Raw genomic sequence first — 24,151 nt, forward strand, 5'->3', positions numbered from 1 at the left:
TAAAGTTTCATGGCAGTGGTATTACATACACCTGCTTGAGGGTCTTTACAGCAGAGCATCTTTAATCTCTCCTATATTTGCATACAGTAGAATATACTATTTTGTCTTTTATTTGCAAAAGTAACGATTGCTTCCAATGTGAATTAATCTATTCAGACATCTGGAGTTTAAGTAAAAATAGTTGTGAATTAAAATCTTAGAATTCAGCTATAGTCTAGCAAATAGTAAAACTGAACATGAAAAAAACGAAGTGTAGGACTAATTGTAGAAAAGTGTATAGACATCAGTTACAAAGGAAAGTCTGTCTTTTGGGAAAGGTCTGCCAAAGTCATTGCTGAAGATAAAATCCAGTCTTTCCTGAGCTGCTTTGTGTGACTGCATGCCAAAGATGATATGCCGAAGGGATCACAGAATTTAGGCAAAGTTCTTTAGGATTTAAGGGTTGAGCGATAACTAAGGGTAATTTTTTTCATGAGTTGTGTAAATTAACCTTTTTTCTAACAATTTATTTTGTTTATGTGTTACTCTTCCTTGTTCATTTATACTGTTATCATCCTTTTTCCCTTGTGCACTAGTTGTTTTTCATACCAAGCGGAGAAAAATTCTGTATCAAAACAACTGGCACGACACACGCTCCAGACGAAGAACCTGAGTGCCACGTTGGATCAGACTAAAGATCCAGAACGCAGTAATCCTGACAGTGATTAGTAGCAGGGAAAAGGATAAGCAGCAGGCCATGTATAAAGTGAGCTTTCCTTGGCATAGATACATAATAACTGGTTATAAATAAGTTTTCCGGTTTTGCTTATTTTTAAAATTGCGGGTACTGAAGGCTAGCTACAACCTTTATTTTGTAGAAAGTATAACTAATTTTAAAGGTTCATGGTAAATCATAATACATCTCCCATGTCTTCCAGAATATTAAGTGCTGGACTGAAAAAGGAGGCCACTAGTATGTCATCTTTTAAAGGGAGTGCGTTTTGTAAGCTTTTGTATTCGTTATCGTACCAAAAGTAAGAACAAGCATAAATCTGAAATTACACGAGGCTCATGTTGTTAATACATATGGCGTGTAACTATTATAAAAGACCTTATTCTGATGCCAGTACCTGATAAGAACAGCGAGAGATATATGACCAGTGTGGGATGTTGCCACTGACTCATTGTGTAATGACAGGCAAATTACTCAGTTTTCTGCATCTTGTTCTTTTCCTTTATAGATGAGAAATATTGTCTCTCTAAAACTCTGAGATCTTTGGATAAAAGGAGGATTTTTTTTTCTTTTTTGTACGCCTACTGAGTATATAAATTTGAAGTGAGAAAGTATAGCAAATACCAGGCTCTATGGAAATCTTTCAGCAGTGCAGACACAGCATGGTGGAGTCCTGCTGTTGATTATGGATTTTATTAGAGGAAGCAGCCTGTGCTCATGAAGTCCTCCGCAAAGCACAAGCAGAAAGAGGTGTTTAGGTCAGGCTCAGGACTTGAATCTGTGTTGTGCTTTAGCCTTTTTAGTTGTATTATCTGTACAGTTAAGTGCAGGTTTAATAAAAACTTATCTTACGTGCATTGTTATGTACCATTTGGTTTTCTTTGATACACCAGGTACTGTAATGCTTTCAGATGAAATAATATAGTGAGCATTTTAGAGCTGTTTTCTGACAGTCTTCATCACCTCTTTTATGTTGTGTCTTTGGATGTGTTTTATCGCTGAACTTTTTTTTTTTTTTTTTTAATGCTTTGGGAAGCTTAACCTTTCCAGAATCATCTGCATTGACATTACAGCCTTAATCTTTTCCCTGGCACCTCCTGAAACAAAATACAAATTAGTGATTCAGACACCATAAAACAAATCACATGCCACTTGTTTCTTCCCTACTGTTCTTCATTGTCATTGTTTGCTGTACTGTCTGTGAGTCCTTGTGTGTTCTGTGGTGAAAGGGACCTGATAATGCAGGATACTTTTAAGAGAGCCAGTGGCAGTTAAGTACAGAAATGATGCGACAGTTTCAGGTATATGCAGAAAAAAAGGTTGTATTTAGCCAAAAATGTGAAAAGACTACCATTATTTCAGCATTGATATGTGGATGTGAATTTAGCTTTGTATATTGTTTTTTAATAAATTCAGTCTTATTTTGTGATAGTCCCTGAATAGCTGTGAAGGTAGTGAAGGGTATATGAGATTTCTGGTCTGTGGTTCTGCATGGAAGAGTTTGATGTTCTGTCTTTCTGTAACTGATTGTCCCTCTGTTTTTGCATCTACTTCCATTCCTTTTATTGTCATTCTTCATCCTTTTTTAATTTGCTGACTCTTCTCAGACTTTTTTTCTTTACAATAAGTGCCCATCACATTTTGCTTCATCATAAAAATTCTTCGTCTCATCACTTACTCCAGCTCACCCCATTTTTTTTCTGGCCCCGAATTCAGTGAATGCACAATCTGAAACTTCTCTTTTGAATTTCTCCTCTTATGTTTTTGCCCACCTTCTCTCTTACTTCCACTCCTTCACTCTTCTCTTGAAATTGTTTTTACCAAAATGAATGCTCTTCGCCTGACTACATTCTAATACCTTAACTCTCTTGTCCTTCTTTTTGATCTTATATTGTACTGTTTCTTGGCACCGCAGAGTTGATTCGGTGGAGAACTGCTGTTGGAATGGACAGGCCAGCTCCTCAAGAGCGTAGCTATGCAGTCTTACTGTTTCCCATGTGTTGAATCTGACAAACGTGGTTTCGGAGCAAGGATTTTTTCCCACCGATTCCGGCAGAAAGCAGTTTGAGGAAAACAAAGCAGTTTGCCATTGGCTCAGCTGACAAAAGAACTGGATGATCCCAGATCCCGTAGGCCAGTTGAATTGTGATGGGGGATTATAGGTCTTAGCTATAGTTTGAGCACTTTTAAACCTAGCAGTGCTTCTGAAAGAAGCAGCTGCTCCCTCCCTTTGTGGCCGCTTACTGTCTTCCTTGTGCTGCGGCAGTTCTTATGCAGTTGCACCGTGAACCGCACTGGGGAGTTGGTCTGACTTGAAAAATTTTGCCAAAATTTGGTTGTTTTAATTCCCCACTCCGGTTTACCATATGGCTGTACAAATGGCTATGTCAGCAATAGGGAGAGGATGATGCAAGGCTGGGAATGAGTGGCCAGACGCAGGAGTAGGTCAGGAATGCTGCTTTAGCTGGCAGTGCCAAGTTATGTCAAAATAAAGAGCTCATCAGAGTAAAGCGTAATCATCTCCGACGTGATCACATCCTAGTTCTTGAAATCTTGATCTCGCTTGCTTTTTTTCCTTAGCCTTTCTCCTTCTCCCCCTTACTGTTTTGCATATTTTGCAAAGTTGCTTATTCATCTCTCTCTTCTCCTTAGAGGTGATCAGTAATGAAGTCAGCAGAAGCCTCCATTTCTCAGCACACTTGGGAGGTGAAGCCTAACGTTGTGCGGGCAGTGCTGATAAACCATATGTAAACCATTTGGGCTGTACCATCATTTGGAAATACCTGTTAAATATTTAACATAAGGTTTAGACTGATAAGCTGTTGAAACTGGATACATACAAATTACGAAAGGGTTGTTTAAATTGGCCGTTTTCTAAAGCAGCTCAGTCTGACACCTGTTTAATATGAAATATTAAAAAGTCAAGCCATTTTGGTAGAGTTATTAGCAACCAAAAAAGATTAATATAACCTTTCTGCTGTCATGGTTTCTTTCCAGCAGGGACAGCATAGCTTCATAATAAGTAATTCTGGTTTTCATGTCCCTGAAATCGCAAGACAGTTTTTGCCTGTGAACAGGTGCACTAAATAATTCCACCCTTTTCCTTAGTCTCCAGAATCGCGTTTTCCTTAGTCTACCATCTAGTTATTAATAGCAATGTGAAAGTGTTTCTGGGGGAAAAGGGAGAAGGAGGTTGTTTGTTTCACTCTACAAAGATTAGACTGGATTCTGAAATGGTGAAATATATGTTTGATTTCAAGCTACCTACAAGGCTGGCCATTTTGAAATCTGGGTCTAGATCAAGTCCCACAAAGAGTACAAACTCGCATCGAAATCCAATTCTGCATACGCCCACAGTGTCAGGTAAAATAGATTCTGACTGGATGCAAGCCCATGTGTAATAGTGCATCTGTATGCATTTAACTTTCAGAATGACTCAGCTAACAAAAACATCTTTCTATTGTTCTTCAAAAATTGAAGTAAATGATATTCTCTCTATTCCTTTACCCGCTCATAACTTGGAAAAATGTAACAGAAAAGACTGTGTTCTTTAGCAGCATGATAATGCAGCATTAATACAGAACTTCTGCGGCTTTTAGCTTTGATATTCAGTGTGCACGTTCTTTCTGGGAAGAGTGGTATGAGTTACTTGCTGGTCAATCAGATGAGCTATGTCTGACAGCGTTGTCCTTGCTTTCTTTCTGGCTTTCGTAATCCTGATTATTGACCTTCAAAATTTCCTTTTGCTTCTAGGACAAAAGCATCAATCTTTGGTTCTTCCAAGCATCAGACAATGAAGTAAAGCAAAAATATGAGCCTAACCCACAGAAACGAGCACAAGCTCTCTCAGACTATAAGACTGCTCCATTCAGTATTGCTTTTTTCAGTAAATAGGTCATCTTCCAAACTTTAATACTGGGATTTGATGCACTGCCCTGATGAAGGTGAATGACTGAATTACAATCTCTTGAAGTATAGCCCCCAACTTCAGATGGAAAACAGGCCGTTCTATTACAGGTAGAAACTGAAATATGACTTTCTGTGCATTTATGTACTGTGCTCCCTACGCATTCTCGCCACAATATCACTAGGACCTTATGATAACGTCATGCACTGCACAGTGCTCCCTCGGTTGAGTTCCTAACATCACCTTCCTCTGGTTCTCAGTAGTCCTATAATGGCTCTTCAGCCTGTATCCTTTCTGTGCTGCTGCTGTCTTGCAGTAACATGCAGCCTCCTGCAAGCTCTCCTCCATGAGCCCTTAAACGCTTTTCTTTCCTCCTCTGAAAAGAAGGCACGATTTTCATTCCACTCTGATTCCTGAGGTAATATTTTTCTTGAATTGCTGCCAGTTGAGATAGTGAAGAAGTGTTTTTGTTAGCTAAATGTTATTGCCAAATAGTTTTATGTTTCTCTGTTGTTGCCTTGCCTGGATTCTGTTTACTTGCCATAGACAACATGTTTTTTTCTGTAGCTGTCTTGAAAATGAGCATTTAAGTAAAGGTTCTCTGATTTCCTTTAGCACTGGTATTGTTATATTGGAAGCCAATTTTATATTCTCTTAAATTTCCCCATCGATCACGTTTGATGGAATAGTGAAAGGTACTCCTTAGTGAGGCCAACAACACAGGAAGACAAACTATCACCAGCAATGAATTTCAGACGCATGTTTAAACAGCTACAATTTTAAGAACTTTTCTGTCGCTTGTGGTCCAGGTTAAAAAAATCAACAAGATACAGCCCGTGGGATTTCGAGATGAGATGTAAAAATCAGGTTTGTGGTATTATTGAAACTTAAAAGGTAATGGTGGTATGGCTAATCCTACTCAGCTACCACTGTCTTCCCATATCATGTTTCAGAGGAGTGTTACAGCAAGCTTACAAAACGGCTTCATAGAGCATACGGTGCTACCAGTATTAGTTTTTGCTGATAGATGAAAGTTGTTTTGCTGTAGTGACCTCCAAGTGCCAAGAGATATTTACCTGTAGCGTAGCCTCTGTATCTTAAACAAGAATGCAAAACCTACCGCAAAATATGCACAAGCTGTGGGTTGGTGTATCTGTGCTCTTCAGTTACTTATTTTGGATTTCTTGAGAGCTAGATGAGATTTTTCAGCACTTTCATAAGCTCTGTCAGCACTTGCTCAGTCTAGTTGGCACCTCTTGATCTCTCTATACTTTCTTCAGCAGATTTTCTAAGAGAAAGGGGGGTGATCTATCACTATGAAGAAATTCTGATTTGTCTTTCTGTCTATATACTTCCCGAGGACAGATGTCCATGTCTGTTGTTAATAATGTTCATGTTCCATCTTTTTTAAAGAATCAGAATAGACGCTAGCAGCCTACATTCCTGTCGCTAGCGGACACAATGCTGCTCACTGGTTTTACAATAAATAGCTGTGAATTCTGCTCTTTGGGTTCCTGCTTTCAGAATTTCTGAACAGCTCCTTCTCAGATTACTCATATTCTTAAATGGGTAGAAGTTCCCTTTCTTTAAGAGCTTTTTGGGTGACCTTTTAGTGAATAAACATGCTGTGCTGGTCCTTGGAGGGTGGGAGCTACTTTTCAAAAGGAGGAGGTGGTGGTGGTGGTAGAAGAAACGTAGGAAACGAGCTCCCTGTTACAGCATTTCTCATGGAGGTGCTCTTTGCCATTTCCTCCTGTGTCTGGCTGAGAGACTTCACAGCATGCTTGTTCCCAGCATTGCCAGAGTCTCCTGACAGCAGCTCCTGAGTCTGCAAAGAGCAAGGTTTGTTTCATGTCGTTCCTCTGAACAGTCCAAACTGCAGATGAACGTTCCAATGTTCTTCTGCTTCCCTTCTGAGCCACCCTGCCGTTGCCTAATGCTGAAGGCAGAGCGGCACAGTGCGCTTCACTGCCCGCCTGCTATTTCACTGGTGGCGCGGCTAGCGTTCCCAGCAGCGCTGCCTCAGTTCGCTGGACTGCACGATCGAGCTGTCCTGCTGGAACTGGGTCTCTTTGTTCTCTGGCTTCACTGGCTCCAGGTTTTGGATCTGCCAGTGCTGACTGCAGATCAGGGAACCCTTTCCAGCACTGAGCAAAGTTGGGACTACCTCTCAGATGTTTATTGGCCTGTGAAAGGAATCATAGATCTGTTTATTTCTAATTTCTTTGCAGCTTCCTAGAGCTGAGGAGTCCTTTCCAGTGAGAAGTAGTGGGTCGCTGTGATCTTCTTGGGACCTAGAGAAAGAATTATTTGTTGTTGTTATATCTTTCCACAGAAAATATTCAGCTTTCTTGGCGGTTCTGAGACTATTAAGAACCATGTGATATTAGCAGCCCACTTCGTGAACGTTTAGTCTTATGTAGGTGATTAGTCAGTCTTTACCAACCCATAGCAACAGATATTTGCTGAAGTGTCCTTGTTTGTAATCAGTATTACAGATTTAATTTAATGCCAGTACAGTGGCTGGAATTCATAAGGGGTAATCTGGACTCTGTCAGCTGGAGTGCTCTCTTTAATCATTACACAAATATTATGTATTTAGATCTCCTTTGTATGCTATTGAAGAATCCAGTTTCTGTAACAGCTTCCAGGCTTCTTGTTATGTGATGGAAAAGGGTCCTCTGACCGTTTCACCGGCTGAACTTATTTTCCTCTTGACAGTGCAGCAAGCTTGCTCATCCCTGTCAAGGATCTACTGATCATATCAGAAAGGACTTTTCTGGGGAAAGAGCACTAAATTGCTAGTGGATTGTTTTTTGCTTGGTGCCCTTTGACTCTTATGAACCTTCGGGGCTACCTCCTACACTTTTGTTAAGGTGAAACTCAGTTTATCGCAGCATGTTTGGAAATGCTGGAATTCCGAAGGACCTTATTTAAGATACTTCTTGTAGTGAAAGAGTTGGTCCCCCAGTAAGAGTGACTCTCACCTATGACGTTCTGATGAAAACTTACTGCTATTTAGAAAGATAGTAATCACCACCTGCCTGTGAAGATGGCCATTGCTTGTGTGACACTAGTATTTTCACTGTAGAAGACATCTCTTCTGGACATCTGCAGGAGATCTGGAAGAGCTTCATTTCCTCCTCTGAGCGCTGTGCCAAGGTATAGAGAGATACCGTTGGGCAGAACAGGGCTCCTGCTGTTTTCACCTAGGGCTCCTGCAGCTGCTTCCAAGGGAACTGGACTGTACTTTAGAGCTGCCTTCAGTGGCACGTGCACATGAATAAGAATTTGAAAACCCAGTTATTTCGTTTCTTTGTTAACACGCACATGCCATATCCTGCTGTGTGTTCCTCTTTCTTTGGCCCTTTAATTCTGGGATGCTACAGGTGAAGCCTTCACAGGTGCTTCGCTTGTCTTGGACTGCATACATATTGCCAATACAGTGAAAAGAAAGCCTGAATTTGCAGAGTCAAGGTATCATTACAGGAGGTACATATGGAAAGCATAACTTAAGGAATTCTAGTGCCTGTAATAAATAATGCCTCTTTATATATTCAAAATTACCAGGAAGTGTTTTTGAGTAACGTTAGGGTAGTATTACCCTACCCCAACTTGGAAAAAATACCTAAAATAAACTAAACAACAAAAAAAAACTAATGAGCCCATTTGGTTTTATGATTTATAGTGGTATTATATAAGACTTCTGAAATTTCCTTATCTAAAACCTGAGACTGTATCACCTTTGAAAAATGGCAGCACTTGAGAGGAATAGCGTTTTTCATAGGCAGTATAAATAAAACTGTGCTTCTAAGATAATATAATATATAAATTAGCTAAATAGCTTCTAGCTTAGCAAAGTTTTTTTGAAGGCTATAAGTTCTGGATAAGGAGACAGTGTTGAAATAAACAGGGCAAGGCTGTTCTACAGATGCTGTCTCATAATAAAAGTTGCCTTATAGCATTATTTTTATGACACTGTCTTTGCCTTTAAGAGCTAAAAAATAGTAGTTCTCTACAAGTAGAAGTTTCATTTTCTGTGGTGTGATGCAGATTAGGGAAGCTCAGACAATTTTTAGTTTAATGTAAAAGACTGCCTAAAGAGGAGGGTTTAAATTAGAGATTGGTCCTGATTGCAGAGGCATACGAATGAAAAATTTTTAGACATAATGCCCGCCAAGAGCAGCAGTGCAGAGGTAGTATCTGAGCTTGTCACCTTTTAGCACCATCTTCATATGCTCATTTGCAAATTGTTATATTCTTTCAGAGTGGCATGGCTGCTGGCTTTATCTCTACCCTTCATAAACTCCTATGCATCCACCTAATATAAATACAATATAAATAGTTATCCTCGTAGCTTCAGCATGGCTGCTGCAACAGCTTGTGAACCTGCAACTTGTAGAACCCAGGTTTGTACCTGCCTCTCCGGGGCAGGGGTCATCAACAGCGAGGAGGAAGACCCAGGCTGTTCTAAAATTACTTAATTAGTGCATTGCTTAAGTTGCCTAATGACTTCTAAAGTGCGATTAGTAGCCATGTTTAAATGACTGAAAATCAGGATACGTAAACTTAAGGATGGGCTGTCTCCACTGTCTACTGTTACTTGTTATTTCTCTTCATAATGTATGAAGATAACATGTATTTGCTAAGAGAAACCTTCTTGCATTTGCTGTCAAATATTGACATTCATAGAAGAATGGTTTATGAGTACTGTTCTCCCAAAAGTGATGTGATAGGAAAATTTATTTATTTTATAGGGTGAGAGTATTGAGAATTTTGTTTTGCCACTGCAGTTTTTTTAACCTCATGGCTTTTTTGCAATACGTATATTCATCCTTGGCCTTAAAAGGTCAAATTAGAACTTTTAACGGGTTTTGAAGCTGAAATTATACGTTTATTCTTCCTAAATTCATTCAATTAGTGATATAACCGTATATCTGGATGCAACAGGCTTGTTCAAGTGTATGTATTAAGCAGAAAAAGAGTTGCTTATGTGTATGTATTTTTTGGTGCACTTGTCTATACATTTGTTTTCAAAACAATATAACATAAAATTTTATTCAGGACTGCAGTTTGATAAGGGGAAAAAAAGATTAAAATAATACTGAAGGACTCAAAATGCTCCTTATATTTCTCTTCACAATAAAAAATAGCTGTTTTCACAAGTTTCATTTTTATAGAAAATACTGCTGAGTGGTTTAATGGCATTCCTAAGTCACTTTGCTCAACGATTATGACAGAGGACCTCTGTTCCCAGGGTGGTATATTTTGCAAACAACTGACAGTTTAAAATACATATTATTTTGTAGATTTATAGTTTTATGTTATTTGTTATAACTATCTTTATAGAATGAGAGGTATACTGAGAAAACTGTCTTGTTTATATTATCAACTTGATAGGACCTTTTTTGTCTATAACTTTATTCATAAATGTAATTTCAGATGTTCATTACTGTAACTTGGTTTTGTTTCTCTGCAAGTTTGTGCAGACTTGCAGATCCCTATGTAAGAGCCATAGTCTTTTACTATGACTTGATGAAGTCTCAATATAAGCAAGAATTATAATGGAAAAATTTTAGAACTGCTTTTTCCTTCAGACAAAAGCCATAAATGCCTGGGGTAAGCTTTTTAAGAGCTTTAGGAAACTAAGCTGTATTCTTAATCAAACTTATTTCATTTTGATTACTTTTGAATTTTGCCTACTGAATTGATCTTACAGGTGGTATTTATCATTTGTTGGGGTGTTATTTGTGCCAAAGGTCTCCTACATTGCTTTTTCTTGCATCTGTTGTAATGGTTGATTGGCTCTCTCAGTTCTTCGCTGTTAATTTTTTCCTTCTTCTGTAATGTATTCTTGGTTGATGGATTTGTTCACCTCCTTGTCATAGTGTGGAAGCTCCATAGAGAAGGAGGGCTCGGCTGCCTCTGCCAGGAGACGCTTCTCCGACTACGCCATGCCGCAGAGAAGGGATTAACAAGCAAATGCAACTTGTTGGGTCTCGGCCTAGTTCCTTCGCAAGTTGGCACTGCTGGGGACTGATCACGCCTGATCTAATGGCGAGCTTTTTTTGAAGAACGGTCTGTAACTTTGGGATAGCTGAAACCAGGGCGAGTTCGAGATGTTCCTTCCTTTTACCATGAACAGTTTGTTGCACGTGGCCCTATTCTTAGGGAGAGAGAAAAACTAATTTGTTCTTTGTTCTTTGAGAGAGGGGTTTTTTTTTTTTTTTTTTCCCCCAGAGTACCTCTTGTTCTGGTTTAGAAAAGGGAAATGAATCTGTGTCAGAACTTTGACTGTTTGGCCTCTGAGCAGAAAAAAATGCTTACTGGCGCCAAAGGAAAGGTATTTAACAGAGCAGCTGATTTTACTTGCTGGCTGCCTCCCTCCTTCCCACCAACTTTGTAGAAAATAGCAAAGATATTCATTCTCTTCCTTTACCAAAAGGAGAAGAAACTGGGAAACTTGGCTTCATTCTGCAAATCTTTTCCTCATTAGACGCATTTGCATTTAACATTTCTGTCATAACACTTTAGTCTTTTTGGCTTCATGGGCTAGGTGGAATTTCAGAATTGTTTCTCGGAGGTTTGCATCGCGGCATATTTGTGCACGCTAGAAGTATGGGTCATTGAGTAAAGCTATGTCCTTGGGATCCATAACTTTTTTCTAACACCTAAAATATTTGCTGCGGTCCTAGTAGCATTGGTGTCCCGTTCTGTGGAAGGAAAATGTTATGTTTTTACAGGATGCTGATGAATTTTTTTTCTTTGAGATTACAAATATTGTACTAGTGCAAACACATGTGCAACAAAAAAGTTAACTGTAATCTGCTGCCCAAAGTCGTCTGAATTATCAGACAGGAAAAAAATGCCTTCTCTTACTGTGTTTGGCATGGACCACAATTACACCCAAGGATGTAATTACTTTGCAGATTTGAGAAATGCAGTATCATTTCCTTTCTTAATTTTGATTGTGAGGAGTTATTGCCATGCTTTTGATAGAGGTTTGGCTAAATGTCAGCTATCTTCATAATACAGCCCGTATCGCGTGTCCAAATATTAAAGCTTTGGTATCATAATGCACGTTGATTTGCTGTCCTACTGAGAAGCTTGTCAGATAACTTCGGAGACAAAATTTCACCCTTTGTGTAGCAATGATGAACGTGGTGGCAGAATGAAGTTTTTCTGCTTTTAACTGTTGCCTAGGCCATTGTTACAATTCAGGAATTTAAGATGTGAATTCCTTATGTGCTTTTGGAAGTGGTTTGTACTGCGAATAAAGTTTTCTTTTGTAGGTCTACATTACACAAAAGATATCTTTTTTTTCTTGACTACTAAATCCCTTTCTGGCATTTGTACCGTGCCAGCTTGGCTGAAAACAACGTGTTTGCTAAGACCTGTGTCAGATCTCCACTGTCAGTTTTTCAGAGATTACTGAATGCTTCAGATGCTTACTGGTTTTGTTATGGATTCGAAACGGATGCACAATTGGGGAGTATAATAATTCATTATTGCTTGGAGTACTCTTCCAGTGGAATCAATGGAGAGCTGAGAGCGCTCAGGGAGTTGATAAAAATCTCTAATTCAAACATTTTCCCTAGGTCAGCAGAGGTTTGGTACCAGGTCTTGGTAATTTTAGGGTACAGCACTCTTGCGTGGAGGAGCAGAGAGAGCTGATTGCAGGAAAGACTGAATAGCTTTGCAAACTTCTATTTTCTGTCAGCCAGGGGATTAGAACTATTTTGTGCAGTTACAGTAGCATTTGTTAATTGGAATATAGTGGAAGAGACTATCCCTTTTTTTTCCTGAGAATTTTGTACAGCTGCTTGTGATGAACTAGTTTGGATAGCAGGCTCTTAAATCAATCTGCTGCTTCACTTCTTTTACTTTAAAGAGAAGAATAATGCTGTATCTCTAATGTTAAGAAAAAGTTTAGGAAGCTAAGATGCCAGAGTTTCTCCGACACAATGGAACAGCAAAATAGCATATGTTTATATTTTAACAATACCTTATTTGGGTACAATAATTTCATGGCTGTGAACTTCACTGTGGCATGTAAAGCTAAATTAGTCACTGTATTAAGAGGCCTTTTGGGATAAAGGGGTCTTTTGGGATTATTTTATTATGAATAAATAGATGTCAGTTATAGGCAAAGTAGTGGAAGAGTTGATTTGGGCTTCAGTTAATGAAGGTTTAATGGCTAGGAACATAGCTACCTGTGTCAACATGGTTTTCTTAAAATTAGGCTTTGTTAAATAAATTTGGTCTATTTTCTCATACCACAAGTTTGAAAAAGTTAGCTGCGTAGATGTCTGGATTTCTGTAACAGGCTGTGGATATAATTAGATTGGCAGTCATGGTTCTGGTAAGGAGTAAAAACGAAAACCAAACCCACCTCCCTGCCTCTCAGCTGAGACATGGTCACTGACTGCGTATGCTTCCAGTCTGCAGCGCAACGTAGGAGGAACAGGGTGGGGGTTTGAAACATCTCATGGTTTTAGTGACGTAGAAAATATTTTAGCATGATACTTTCGGATCCTAGTCTGGTTGTTCTACAAAGAAGAATAAGGAGTTGATTTGATTACTGTCAAGGTACCATCAGAGGGAGAAAACATTTCACCCTAAGGTACTGGAAAAGCAAATGACAACTTATAATTGCAAGCTGAAACCAGTTACATTTGAGTCAAGAAGACAGTAAAAGTTGAGGTGAGGGCTGCTTCCTCTGTTGGCTTGTTGCAGGAGGTATCTGGTAGCTTTATATTGGGAAATCGATTTGGCCAGGTGAAAGTTCTCGAGCACAAAAGCAAACTAAGTGAATGAGCTTCAAGACCCTGTGGTATGCAGGCAGCTAAACTGGATTCAGGGTTGCTGTCTTGCTTAAGAGCAATAAATATATGAGGAAAAAGACATGTGATAAATAGTAGTGTGATGTTATGCTTATAATATGCTTTTATAATTTTGCAGTACTCTCTACTTAGAGTCGCCTGTTGCTTTTTAGCCTGAACACATACTAACTCTGCAGATGTATGTTTATTTGTACTTCTCGCAGGGTTTTATTCCAGTTTGATCTGTGATCTGTTTAACTTATCGTTTGGTATTAAGTTGATTAACTGGCTAGTAACATTGCTATGTTCCTGCTTTTTTAGTGGACATGCAACTTCATACTAAACCTAGGCAACGTGATAAAGATGTGTTAAAGCCTCTGTTTTGCTGGATGTGAATTCTTTAGAGGAGATTGCAGAAATGGTTTTCCTACCAAAAAAAAAAAAAAGTTCAGTAAAGATAATTTAGAGTTAAACACTGAATTAATTCATCTCAAATCAACAGTGTGAAAGTTTCTTGCTAATTCTCAATTGCTGTTGATTTCAGAAATGTTCAGTTCAAATTAAAATGGTCAGGTAATTTTTCTTAATAGGACAGTTTAAGTGCAATGATGTTTCATCTTTTTATATAGAAAATATATGCGCCATACCTGAGGACTGTCTGATTCACTGTTGTTAATAAAAAGGCTCTGAGTTCTAATTACAGGTCTGAGATTTAACTGGGTGGGATGAAGTGAACTGTATATGAAGTACAGGATTTTGTCATGGTGAATTTTGGTTTCATTTGGCTAGTGTGGTGTGACTTTGTTTTGGTGCTGTTGTGTATTTAAAAAATTATTTTTCGAGGTTTTTGTTTCTGTCCCAGTTGTATGCCTTCACTTTTGCGTGTGGGAATGTAGGGATTTTTTTTGCAGTATCGTCATAGTTAGCTTTGACAGTGTGCTGTTGCTTTTCACTGTATTAAACTGCTGCTGTTTTTGTTAAATTGATTGGGTGGATTCTTCCAAATAACACAATATTTGATTATATGAAGAAAATGGTTAAACTGAGTAGCAACAACAAAAAATTCAAAGTTTTTTTCCTTCTTTTTTTTTTTCCCCCCCAAAAGTCAACTTTGATAAACCCCAGTAAGAGTAATAAACCTTTTACAAGAGTTTGGGTCTTTTCTTTCCTCTTGCATTACTTTTTTTCATGATTATTTTCAGCTTCTACAAAGCATATTTGTAGGCTTCTATACAAGTGTCAGTTTAATTTCAAAAGAAGGAAATGGATACCAAAAGGAAAAGCGTTTCAGATAAATCACAAATACATATGAAGGTAATTTTCCCTCATATTCGGTTATGTGCAAGACTGTTTGCGTTTTCACAATTTGTGAAACTTAATGTGCCACTAAGATATATACAAAGGCTGCAATTTAATAACGTCATAATTCATAACAGTGCATGGCTGTTGAGTTCAGCGTGCTGTAGTTTTGGAAGACTTTTGATTTGGCTTCAAGTTTTCCTATATGGAAATTATAGCTGGAGTTGTCCTGTCTTTTTCTGGTCAAGATCTAGGAAAATGATCTTTTTACAAATAGGTTTGTGAAATTTACAAATTTGGGAGTTTTAGTCCTCTTGAAAATATTCTTTATTTAAAAAAAAAAAAAAAGATTTTTTTTTCCAGTTCACTTGAAGTGACTGGGTATCAGATTTAGCTGTTTATTCATTTGAATATGAGTGATATTTTCATTGCTAAATTTAGTCAAATCGTTTTGAACTTTTGGTCTGCTTAAACTGGCGTGAAAATGGAAATTATTTCCTATTCAGAAAATCTTTGGGTAAGGGGCAGAGGAAGGTCAGAAAATTACTTGTATAAAACTGCAATGTAGTTGCAAAAAAGTGAAAGCTCGAGGAGGGGGAGGAAAACTTGGAAAACGTCAAATTTGAGATGATATGAATGGGGTGATTCTTTTGCTACTGAGCAAGTCTAGCAGGAAAGCTGCTCTCACTCTGCGAGGAGAAGTTTTAACTCTCATGCACAGATATGCTTTGGCCACTTGTCTGTCCATTGCATATCCTGATAGCAAAGGAAGATGGGAGCCGCTCAGGTCTTGGTACCCTGGGGCTAAAAGCTGGGGAGAGGTCGTGTGGCTGGCTGCTCTGGGAAGAAGCAAGCCGGAGATGCCAAGAGCACGGATGGATTGAGGTCACCGCTCTGGGCAGCACGGCTAGAAGACTTTCCTTGGTTTGTTTTCTGTTGGAGCAAGAAGTGATGTTGACATGAGTTTTCCAGGCAGGTAGCCAGACAGCCATTATTTTAATGTTCCCGGAGGAAAATCGGTGTTTTTGGCAAAACTGAGATTTTTCCATGTGAAAATTCCTGTTTTGTAGAAATGGCGTTTCTGATTAAAAACTAATTTTGACGGAAAGTGTCCAGTTAGCTGTATTCAGCCTGAGAATTAGCATCTGCTGTGTTTAAGTCTTCTGAAGATAATTTGGCTTACGTTTAACTACTCGGAACGGAATATACACAGACAACTTCCCTCCCCCTGTCTAATACTTCTGTTCTAGTGCCAGCCAAAATTCAACTTGAAGCTGGCTATGAGTAGAATAAAAGCTTTTTCTTAATTTTGCCAGTTTGTTTTCAGTTCAGACTGCCTTCAGCTTCAAAGGCTTCCCAGCACAGATGCCATGACTAGAACTAAAGCTGTCAATTCAAGTAGATGCTCTGGACTTAGATTCCACTGCTTGCAACAGTATTGATGTGTGGATGTTCATGTGATTAATATCCAGCCTGCCGATTTTCCTTATCGGTATGTTTTTTGTTAATGTTGCCTTCAGATAATTGTGCACAAGGCTTGTAGAGCGTACAGGGTATATCACTTGTCATCTTTTACAGTCACCCCACAGTACTATGTATAACGTCCAGCATTTGGTAGCGTTTCCTCTATTTACCTGGTTAGTTGTCCTCAACTCTTGGAGCCTAAGAGTTGACCAACAATTACATTGATGTTTAATTTTTTTTTCCTCTCTTTGGCTTTTTAAATTGGTTAAAAGCCCCTCCTGTTCACAGATGGAGAAGCTGAAATTAAACTGGCTTTCTGACTTGATAGTTTGCTGAGTTCAGCAAATGTAATCGGGCTGTTCCTTGAGTTTAGTACTGTTAATAATTAAGAGTTCTGAAGGAATCACACTCCATTCTTCTAACTATGGGCAATTGCACGTTGTCATTAAAGGATCTTAAGATTACCCTGCTCGTTTTAGCTGCTAAAGGGCTTTTAATTTCTTGAGAGGTGCTGTAGGAATAAGTTGGTTCTCTTATGGCAAGATATAAAATACCAACTTCGCATTATCATCCAGTGCTCCTGGTTTTAGTTTGTCTCAGCTTGCACTGATTTCAATCTTTTTTTTTTTCTGCTGGTGAGCGAATAGTTTAGGCCTCCTGATCTTAGAGTTGTATGGGAACCTGAATTTCCTTTTTTATGAAAAATCTATATGGTTAGCCTAGCCTAGACGTTTTAAGAATTAGTGCAAATTTATTTTGAGACGTTGCCATCAAGAAAATATTTTGGTAATGTTTCATAATAGTCACTGTTTATTAAATCTTACAGCATTAAGTCAGGGAGCCAAGAATAAGAGTTCCACCTGTAGGTGGATATAGTAGATTTAGATAGATTTGGAGTTAGATATAGTAATCATCATTATTCGGGTCATGGGTTGCCATTTTAAGGCTATTTTCAAATAAGGGCAGTTTTTAGATATAATTCAAATTATTGGAGTTGGAAGTCACTTTGAAGAACAAAAAGCTTTTTCTGTTTGCTACCAATAGTCTTTACACATGATAAACCTAAAAACCTCCAAGTGTCATGAGAGTGTAAAAACCTCCAAGTGTACGACAGCTGCATACTAGGCAACGCCGTGGTTTTAGTTTGTCGTTGTACTGGGAGGTGGGGTAGGCAAGACTTCCCAGGTCAGAAATCGCCTCATGTCCGTGACATATTGCAGCGACCTGCAAATTCACAACTTCCATTTTCCTCTTTCAGGCTTTGAGCTATACCGCTGCCTTTCCTGAAAGAGGTTTTGAGCTTCTGAGCAGCCTGCTCTCTGTTTTCTCACGCCATTTTGTTCCTTTCCTAAACCATTCTGTAAAGCTTTCGCGCTAACGATCCCGGTGTCTCCTGAAGATGGATGATGATTCGTTGTTTACAGAAAGCTACGAATGCACAGTGGCTTAATAGAAGGCCCCTCGCCCCTCACGTCCGTATGTTGCTGTCACACACAACCTTTCCGGGATTGTTCTGTTTCTGAAACCTCATGTAAACTGAGAGTTCTCAAACCGTCCTGGTCAAATGTGTGCGTGGCAGTTATTTCATAAAACTTTACCCCTGAACATCAGCTGCAATTGAAAGGTTGCTGGGTCAGAAACGGTGTAGCCACGCAGGTTCACGTGGTGTGTCGGGTCCGACTGTGGCTTCGGTTTGTCACCTGCAGCAGAAACGGGTTTGTATTTGTTGCGAATGAACTGTAGGGGCCCAACAGGAAACGTTTTCCTAATGGCACGCAAACTCTTAAAACCTTCCTTTCGTCGTTTGGAAATGATGCAAAAGTTGTGTCCGTTCTGAAATACGGATATCTTCAGGTCGGGTGGTACTCAGCCTTGAACCGGCGGGAGATAGTCGGGAAGAGGCCTTTTGTTGTCTTTGTATTCGTTCACCCTCTGACTTGTAAGACTGCCCCAGTGAAAAGTGAAACAGGTTGAACATGCTGAAGTAAGATAGGGTAAAAAATTGAAATCAGGCTATTTTAATTCTAGAACTGGCTTAGCTGCAGACTTCTAGGGTATTGGGTGTATTTCTTCAGCCTTTCTGCAGCTCATTTCTCAGTCTAGAAAACTGGTCCAAACAGCTGAAAAAAAGCTTAAACTTTGCTGTGAAAGGATGTGCTGTAGAAATCCAGTGTACTTATCGGCTTGTAATGTGGTATTTTCTAAGAATAAATTTAAAACTTAAAAATGGATTTAAAATGAACCTTCTCTAACTGTTGGCATGTATGTTTGCAAGCTTCTTTTTTTTTTTTTTTTTTTTCCATGCACAAATTTTTAATGTCTTCTCAAGGTAAGTCTAATCTAGAGTCCTGGATAGCAAAGTCAGAAAAGCTGCTTTTGTTCATGTGAAAAATGGCTAGGCATAGAATGGGAGGGCAGAAAGCTTCGCAATTATTGGCAATGCTGATGGCATGGCTTCTAAGAACATTTTCTTTTTTATGAGTAGTGCTTCTGAACTGTGCCACTGAGTATTATAATCTCAAATTAATGATGTTTGTCCTTGCTGTCTTTGTGTTTTCCCAAAGGTTATGTTTAGGAGTGAAGGAAGGCAGATTCCAGGCTCCCTGTACTGTGCTATTTCAGATCCGAAGCAGAGAAAGGGAGCAGCTGAATTTTGGAGAGGCTTTTCTCAGAGCTTTGGGCGTAGAGCAGTTCGAGCCTAATGAGTATTGACAGTGAATTAGCTGGAAGTGTCACTTACACAGGGCTTTTCTGTTAGCTCTGCTCTCCTTGGGGGAAGGGAGAAGCAAGGGAGGGAATTGCTGAATTGTAAAAATTGTTTATTTTTCACATGAAATAGTGTTAAAGTACTACTGAAAGAGTTTACTGTGTTCTAATATAGATTATATGGTCTTCTCTGGTAGATTGGCCACTGTCCTATTTAGAGTGACCAAAACCACGTTAATTTTTTTTATGTTGGAAGGGATGAAGTTCTGGTAGTGACAGAGCAGAGTGTTTTGTCGTCTTTACATGTTTTTAACCTGTTATCAGTATTTGTAGTTGTGCGATTACAGCAATGAAGATCTAACTTGATGTCACACAATATGATGTTCAAATTTGAAACCCCTGTCCAAAGAAGTAGATAAAAGCATTATCCAAGGAGATGTTGGTTTAATTTAAAAAAAAAAAAAAAAAAAAAAAGAGGTCCTCAGATAACTTTTAAATTGAGTGTAATTATTAAATTAGGTATCGAGCCTGTATAGAAATCCCCAGCCAGGCCAAATAAAACCTGTTGTACATAAAACAAGATGGATTAACAACTTGAGAAACTTACCTGAAAACTGTTAATTCTCTGCCACTAGTTCATGTATTGGAAAATATTCTCTTTATTCAAAAGCTAATGGTGGAGGAGAGGCAAAATCCAGCTTCTTTTCCTTCAGCTATTGAACTCTGGGCCTAAAGATGTTGAAAACTGTCAGATTTGAAGAATTAATGTTTTTTGTGTTGGAGACTTGGCTCTATGCCCCTGAAGAATGAGGAAAGTGGAAGAGGAGAATGTAGCAGTAGCTCATCTCATTTGAATGCAGGTGAGATTACAGACAAATTGAGGGCATGTGTGTCTGTTCCTTTTTATTGCTCTCTCAAGAGTAAAATGGTTGCAATTAAGAATTTCTTTTGCTATACTGTATTTCTTGTATCTCTGAGGGATTTATTCAAGATCATAGTGTCCACACCTAATGAAAGTCTTGCAAGAATGCATACAAGCATAAACTTGATAAGTTTAATGTACCGGTTTTGTGTATGAAGTGTTCAGGCTGCTTAGGACCAGGTTTTGAAAAAGGATGAGGGATGACTTGACTTAGGGTGGCTGAGAGACCCACAGCTGATTAAGCCCTGAATGGATATTGGGGCTAAAAAGGACTCAGCCCAGTCCTTGAGTCTCGTTACTCAGTGCCCAGTGAAGGGCACTTGCTGAGGTTTTGGAAACTTTATCTTCCTAACTTCTAATGCCAGGGTCTCCTCATATCCAGTGCACTTTTGACAACTCCTTGGGAATGTAGTAACAGTGAATGAAGCATGCTTGTAATTAAATTATGTAGTCACTGTCACAGTTGGTCGACAGGAAAAAAAAAAAAAGTGATATCCCCATTTTCCAATGGAATTTTTAGGAAAAATGTTCACAGTGAGGCATATGATTGCTTTACACAAGTATGTTATTTTTGTTAAGCAGGAGGAGTTTGATTAAAATACACGTTTGTGTAGATAATCACGAACAATCAGTGACTGCTGTTGACTTCATTGTAGGAAATGCATGTACTACGTTGGACCCAAACCAAAGACTGCAGTGGAAGTTAGTGCCTTTTGGGTTCCTAAAATACAAACGTCTAAAGAATCAAGTGACATTCCAAAAGCTGTTTTCTTAATCTGGCAATGTAGTGTGTTCTTGGCTGCTGTAGATTAGCTATAGAAAATAAAATTTTTCATGTCCTTGCATGTACGTGTGCATGCTGTGCTGTGCTAAGGTTGATGTCGTCTTTGAGTAGAGTACACGATGCTTACCCTTTTTAAAAGAGCTTTTTACTTCAGGTCAGCAGATCAGTTGCACTCACAGATAAGTTAAATTTAAGTGGTCTACTTTCATATTTATTAAGCTGCTTAAAATTGGTTAGTTTATTGTAAGCCCAAGTCAATTGTCATTTTACAGTATTATTTTAGGTAAAAGAAAAAGTGATGCCGAAAATTCCCTTATGAGGGTTCCGTATGCTCTTTAATGCCCTAACCAAGCAAGTATCACAGGAATGTTCTGCCCTTTGATAGGGAACACTCCCTAGAATTGCTTCATCTCTTGAAACCTGAGATGGGGAGGAACTGTGCAACGGCCTCCCTCCCTAGACCTGAGAGGTAAGCGGAGTTTCATTGCAGGACTTCTCCAGTTGCTGTAGCAGCACATGCTTTGGATTATTAATTCAAGTGTCTAAATATTGCGTACTTAGTAGAAGAAGCTGAAAAATTATAAGCAGAGACTATTTTTATATGCCAAGATTAATCCGATTTAAATCCACTTTAAATAATCCACTTGCATATATGAAAAGATTTTAGTGAGCGTAAGTGGCCATGGTACCATCCGTGACATGCATACGCACACGCAGTACCTTGATCAAGTCCAGTTGCTGTTTGTCTGAAACTTTTTTGATTTAATCCAATTTTCTACTGTAAGTTCTGTTTCTCTTGGGGCTGCAGATTGTGCTTTGGAGCTTGAAGTCAGTCCTTTATTTTCTTCATATTAACTTTAACTGTAATAAAATCTTATTTGACAAGATTGTAACAAATGTGACTGAATTTTTATCAGTTTTGTTATCTCGTATGTTGGCATTTGCTTGGAAATCAGATAGCCATGATTTATAGCCTCACATGCAATAGCTAGCCATCTTATTATTTTTCTAATACACTTTCAAAATGTATAGAAAGAGCAGTGATACCTGATCAGGAGGAATAATATTCTCTGGATTCTTGGTGCATAAAATTCTGGAAGAAAGGAGGACTAAAGATGATACAGATGCAGTTACAGGACTAGCTATGCTGTAAAATAAGTGTTACAGTAAGACTGTACGTGCAAGGTCTGCCCGTGCTTGACAACTGCATCCGTTTTGTGTGTATGTATGCTGATAGCGGTTTCAATATGGATGGTGTACGCATGATTGGCTGCAAAGCAGTTATATGTAATAGCCCTGACAGATTTTAGAAGGAGGCGTATTTCTGAGAGAGCATGTGATGGTGAACGCATTTGAATGTAATCCCTACATACTTGCACTTTTTTTTTTGATGGCATATGGGGAAAAAGTAAATTTGAATGTCATTTGCAGAAAATAGTCTGTCTCTGTCACCTTCCTCTCTGTTACTTTCATGACTGTTACATTTCCACTTTGTAGAAGCATGTCAGGATTTGAATTACTGCACTTGGGCCTAAAACTGTGTTCTGTAGCTGCAGAAGACTCAGTAAGTAGTTTTGTGGAAGAAATTCTTCTAATGCAAGATGGCTTTTCAAGCGTATTGTATGTTGGACGTGGAGTATAATACTTCATTGTCTCACCTTAAAGTTCAAAACATGCTCTCACAAGTCTGAAGAAAACAGTCATGAATGAACGTCCATGAATGCTGATGTCCACCGTGGTGCTCTGCGCCAGGAAGACTCTGAGCTCCGGGTTGTGGAATATCAGTATGTGTGCGTTTTCTTAAAGAGAGTGAAAGTGAGAAGGTCTTGCGATGCAGGCCTCCGAGCTAGATGTTTGTTTTCACTGACCCAGTGTAGCTGCTCATGTGCTCTTAGAATACTCGTAGTACAGCGCCTTGTTCTTTGAATTGTACCGTTTCGTTTATGTACATCGGAGGAAAAGCTGAATTACTGTTTGCAACTATTGCGTCGTCTTGTCCACGTTTGAAGATCACCTGGATTACAGCAAGGACCTTGTTGGGCCTGCAGATTGGGTTTGTTGGGGGCACTGTAAATGTCTGCGGGGTAGTACAGGGCTCTAAGAATCACTGAGGGCACGTTTTCTTCCTCCTCGCTCACTGTGATGATTTTGCTGCTCTGCTTGAAGCCCACAACCTTTTTGCCTGGTTTATGACAGTGATGAGGGAGAAAGAAATACTACTGGGGTTGGCCAGGAAATAAACAGAAATGGAGGAGAAAACAGAAGGTAAAGGTGAGATTTGTCCTTTTGCTCCCTTAAAACGTGATGATTTCTGGAGCTTTAACTCTTTTTTTTTCTGCCACTGAATTATGAATTACTGAGTTAGAGCCTCCTAGTTCACTACCGCATGGCTTCTTATGGACTGCAATACTTATTTGGGAGTTAGACATCCCTATTTTGTATGCTGGTAGTTTGTATCCATGGGAAAGGAATCTGAGTTAACCTTCACTGTCTTATTTGATTTGTCATTTAATCAAATCCTTGTAAAATATGCCTTTCAGAAGGTTGTTTCTGTGGCATAGATGAACTATTTTTAATCAGATGGTAGGCTCTTCTGAAACATTCTTTGCTTCAGCTTACAGACCAACGCGACTCTAAAATCGTAGCTATAGTTGATTGTATAGCTGCACTGTTGAAGATACTAATTTTTGTATTGTTACAGCTACTAAGACGCTGATGCTTTTAGATTATGTCTATGTGGCATATAAAATATTATTTGTGAAATATTATGCTGATCAAGCTGCTGGTATGGAGGTTCAATTACGTATTCTTCTCTAGGTTTTTCTTCTGCCTTTTATTTAGAGGCATTGAGAAGACATAGTGGAACCAGCCTCTACATGAGTTGTTGTCAGACGTGTGCGTTCTTGTTAGGCTTTGCTTTGGAGTTTTAATGTTTGCAATACAATTTTTTCATGATTTTATTGTTAAAAGAAAGTCATGAGTTCAACTTGTAGCTGCAGTGTTTATCTGATATCTTTAGCTTTTCTCAGTTTGTCATACTGGTTCGATGAAACAGAGTAAAACTTGCTGTAGTTCTGCATGGGGAAAGAAAAGCACTGCAGTTCGGAAGCTAGAGTGACTCTGAGTAGCCAAACAGTAGCTGTATCTGGTCAGGACAGAGATATTTTCATTTGAAAATGACAGTTAAGTCAAAACTGAAACATTTTGCAAGGAAAGATTATCGTTAAAGATTTTTTTTACATTTAGGACGCATGGTTATACCTAAAAAGGTGAACATCTACTCCAGAAAAGCAAAATATCTGAGTGGTTTTTTTTTTAGGGCCCTCACAGGGGACGCTGACTGCAGGCACTGGGAAGAAGACTGACCTGTGAAGTCTCAGCCCTTCCTGATTCAGACGAACAACTTGAATCTTGGTCTTTTGCTTTCCCACGAAAGCCTAAATAGCTAAGCTATTAACTGCTCTGGAGAAGATTTATCTTTTCATTCCTTGTTATAGCTATTTATTTGTGTATATTGCAGTACACATATTTCTTT

General features: G+C 38.8%; 1 protein-coding gene across 6 annotated transcripts in view; it reads left to right on the forward strand.

Annotated features, from left to right (window-relative positions):
* Positions 1 to 24,151, forward strand: part of PTPN4 (protein tyrosine phosphatase non-receptor type 4) — a 117,154-nt gene that overhangs the window by 16,547 nt on the left and 76,456 nt on the right. For 2 of the 6 annotated variants that reach the window (XR_693136.2, XM_068948996.1), the window contains exon 1: positions 19,689 to 19,770. The exons of 1 other annotated variant lie outside the window; for it this stretch is intronic. Coding sequence is in view for 1 of the 5 variants with exons in the window: in XM_068948996.1 (XP_068805097.1) it covers positions 19,704 to 19,770 (67 nt within the window). In the remaining 4 variants the exon portion in view is untranslated. Of the gene's footprint in view, positions 1 to 4,713; positions 4,730 to 13,112; positions 13,323 to 19,688; positions 19,771 to 24,151 lie in introns of those variants that run through there. 3 more of the 6 variants (XM_068949000.1, XM_068948999.1, XM_068948998.1) reach the window with 3 other exon arrangements.

Source organism: Struthio camelus, chromosome 6 (assembly GCF_040807025.1).
Source record: "Struthio camelus isolate bStrCam1 chromosome 6, bStrCam1.hap1, whole genome shotgun sequence".
In the NCBI taxonomy this organism is placed as follows: Eukaryota; Metazoa; Chordata; class Aves; order Struthioniformes; family Struthionidae; genus Struthio; species Struthio camelus.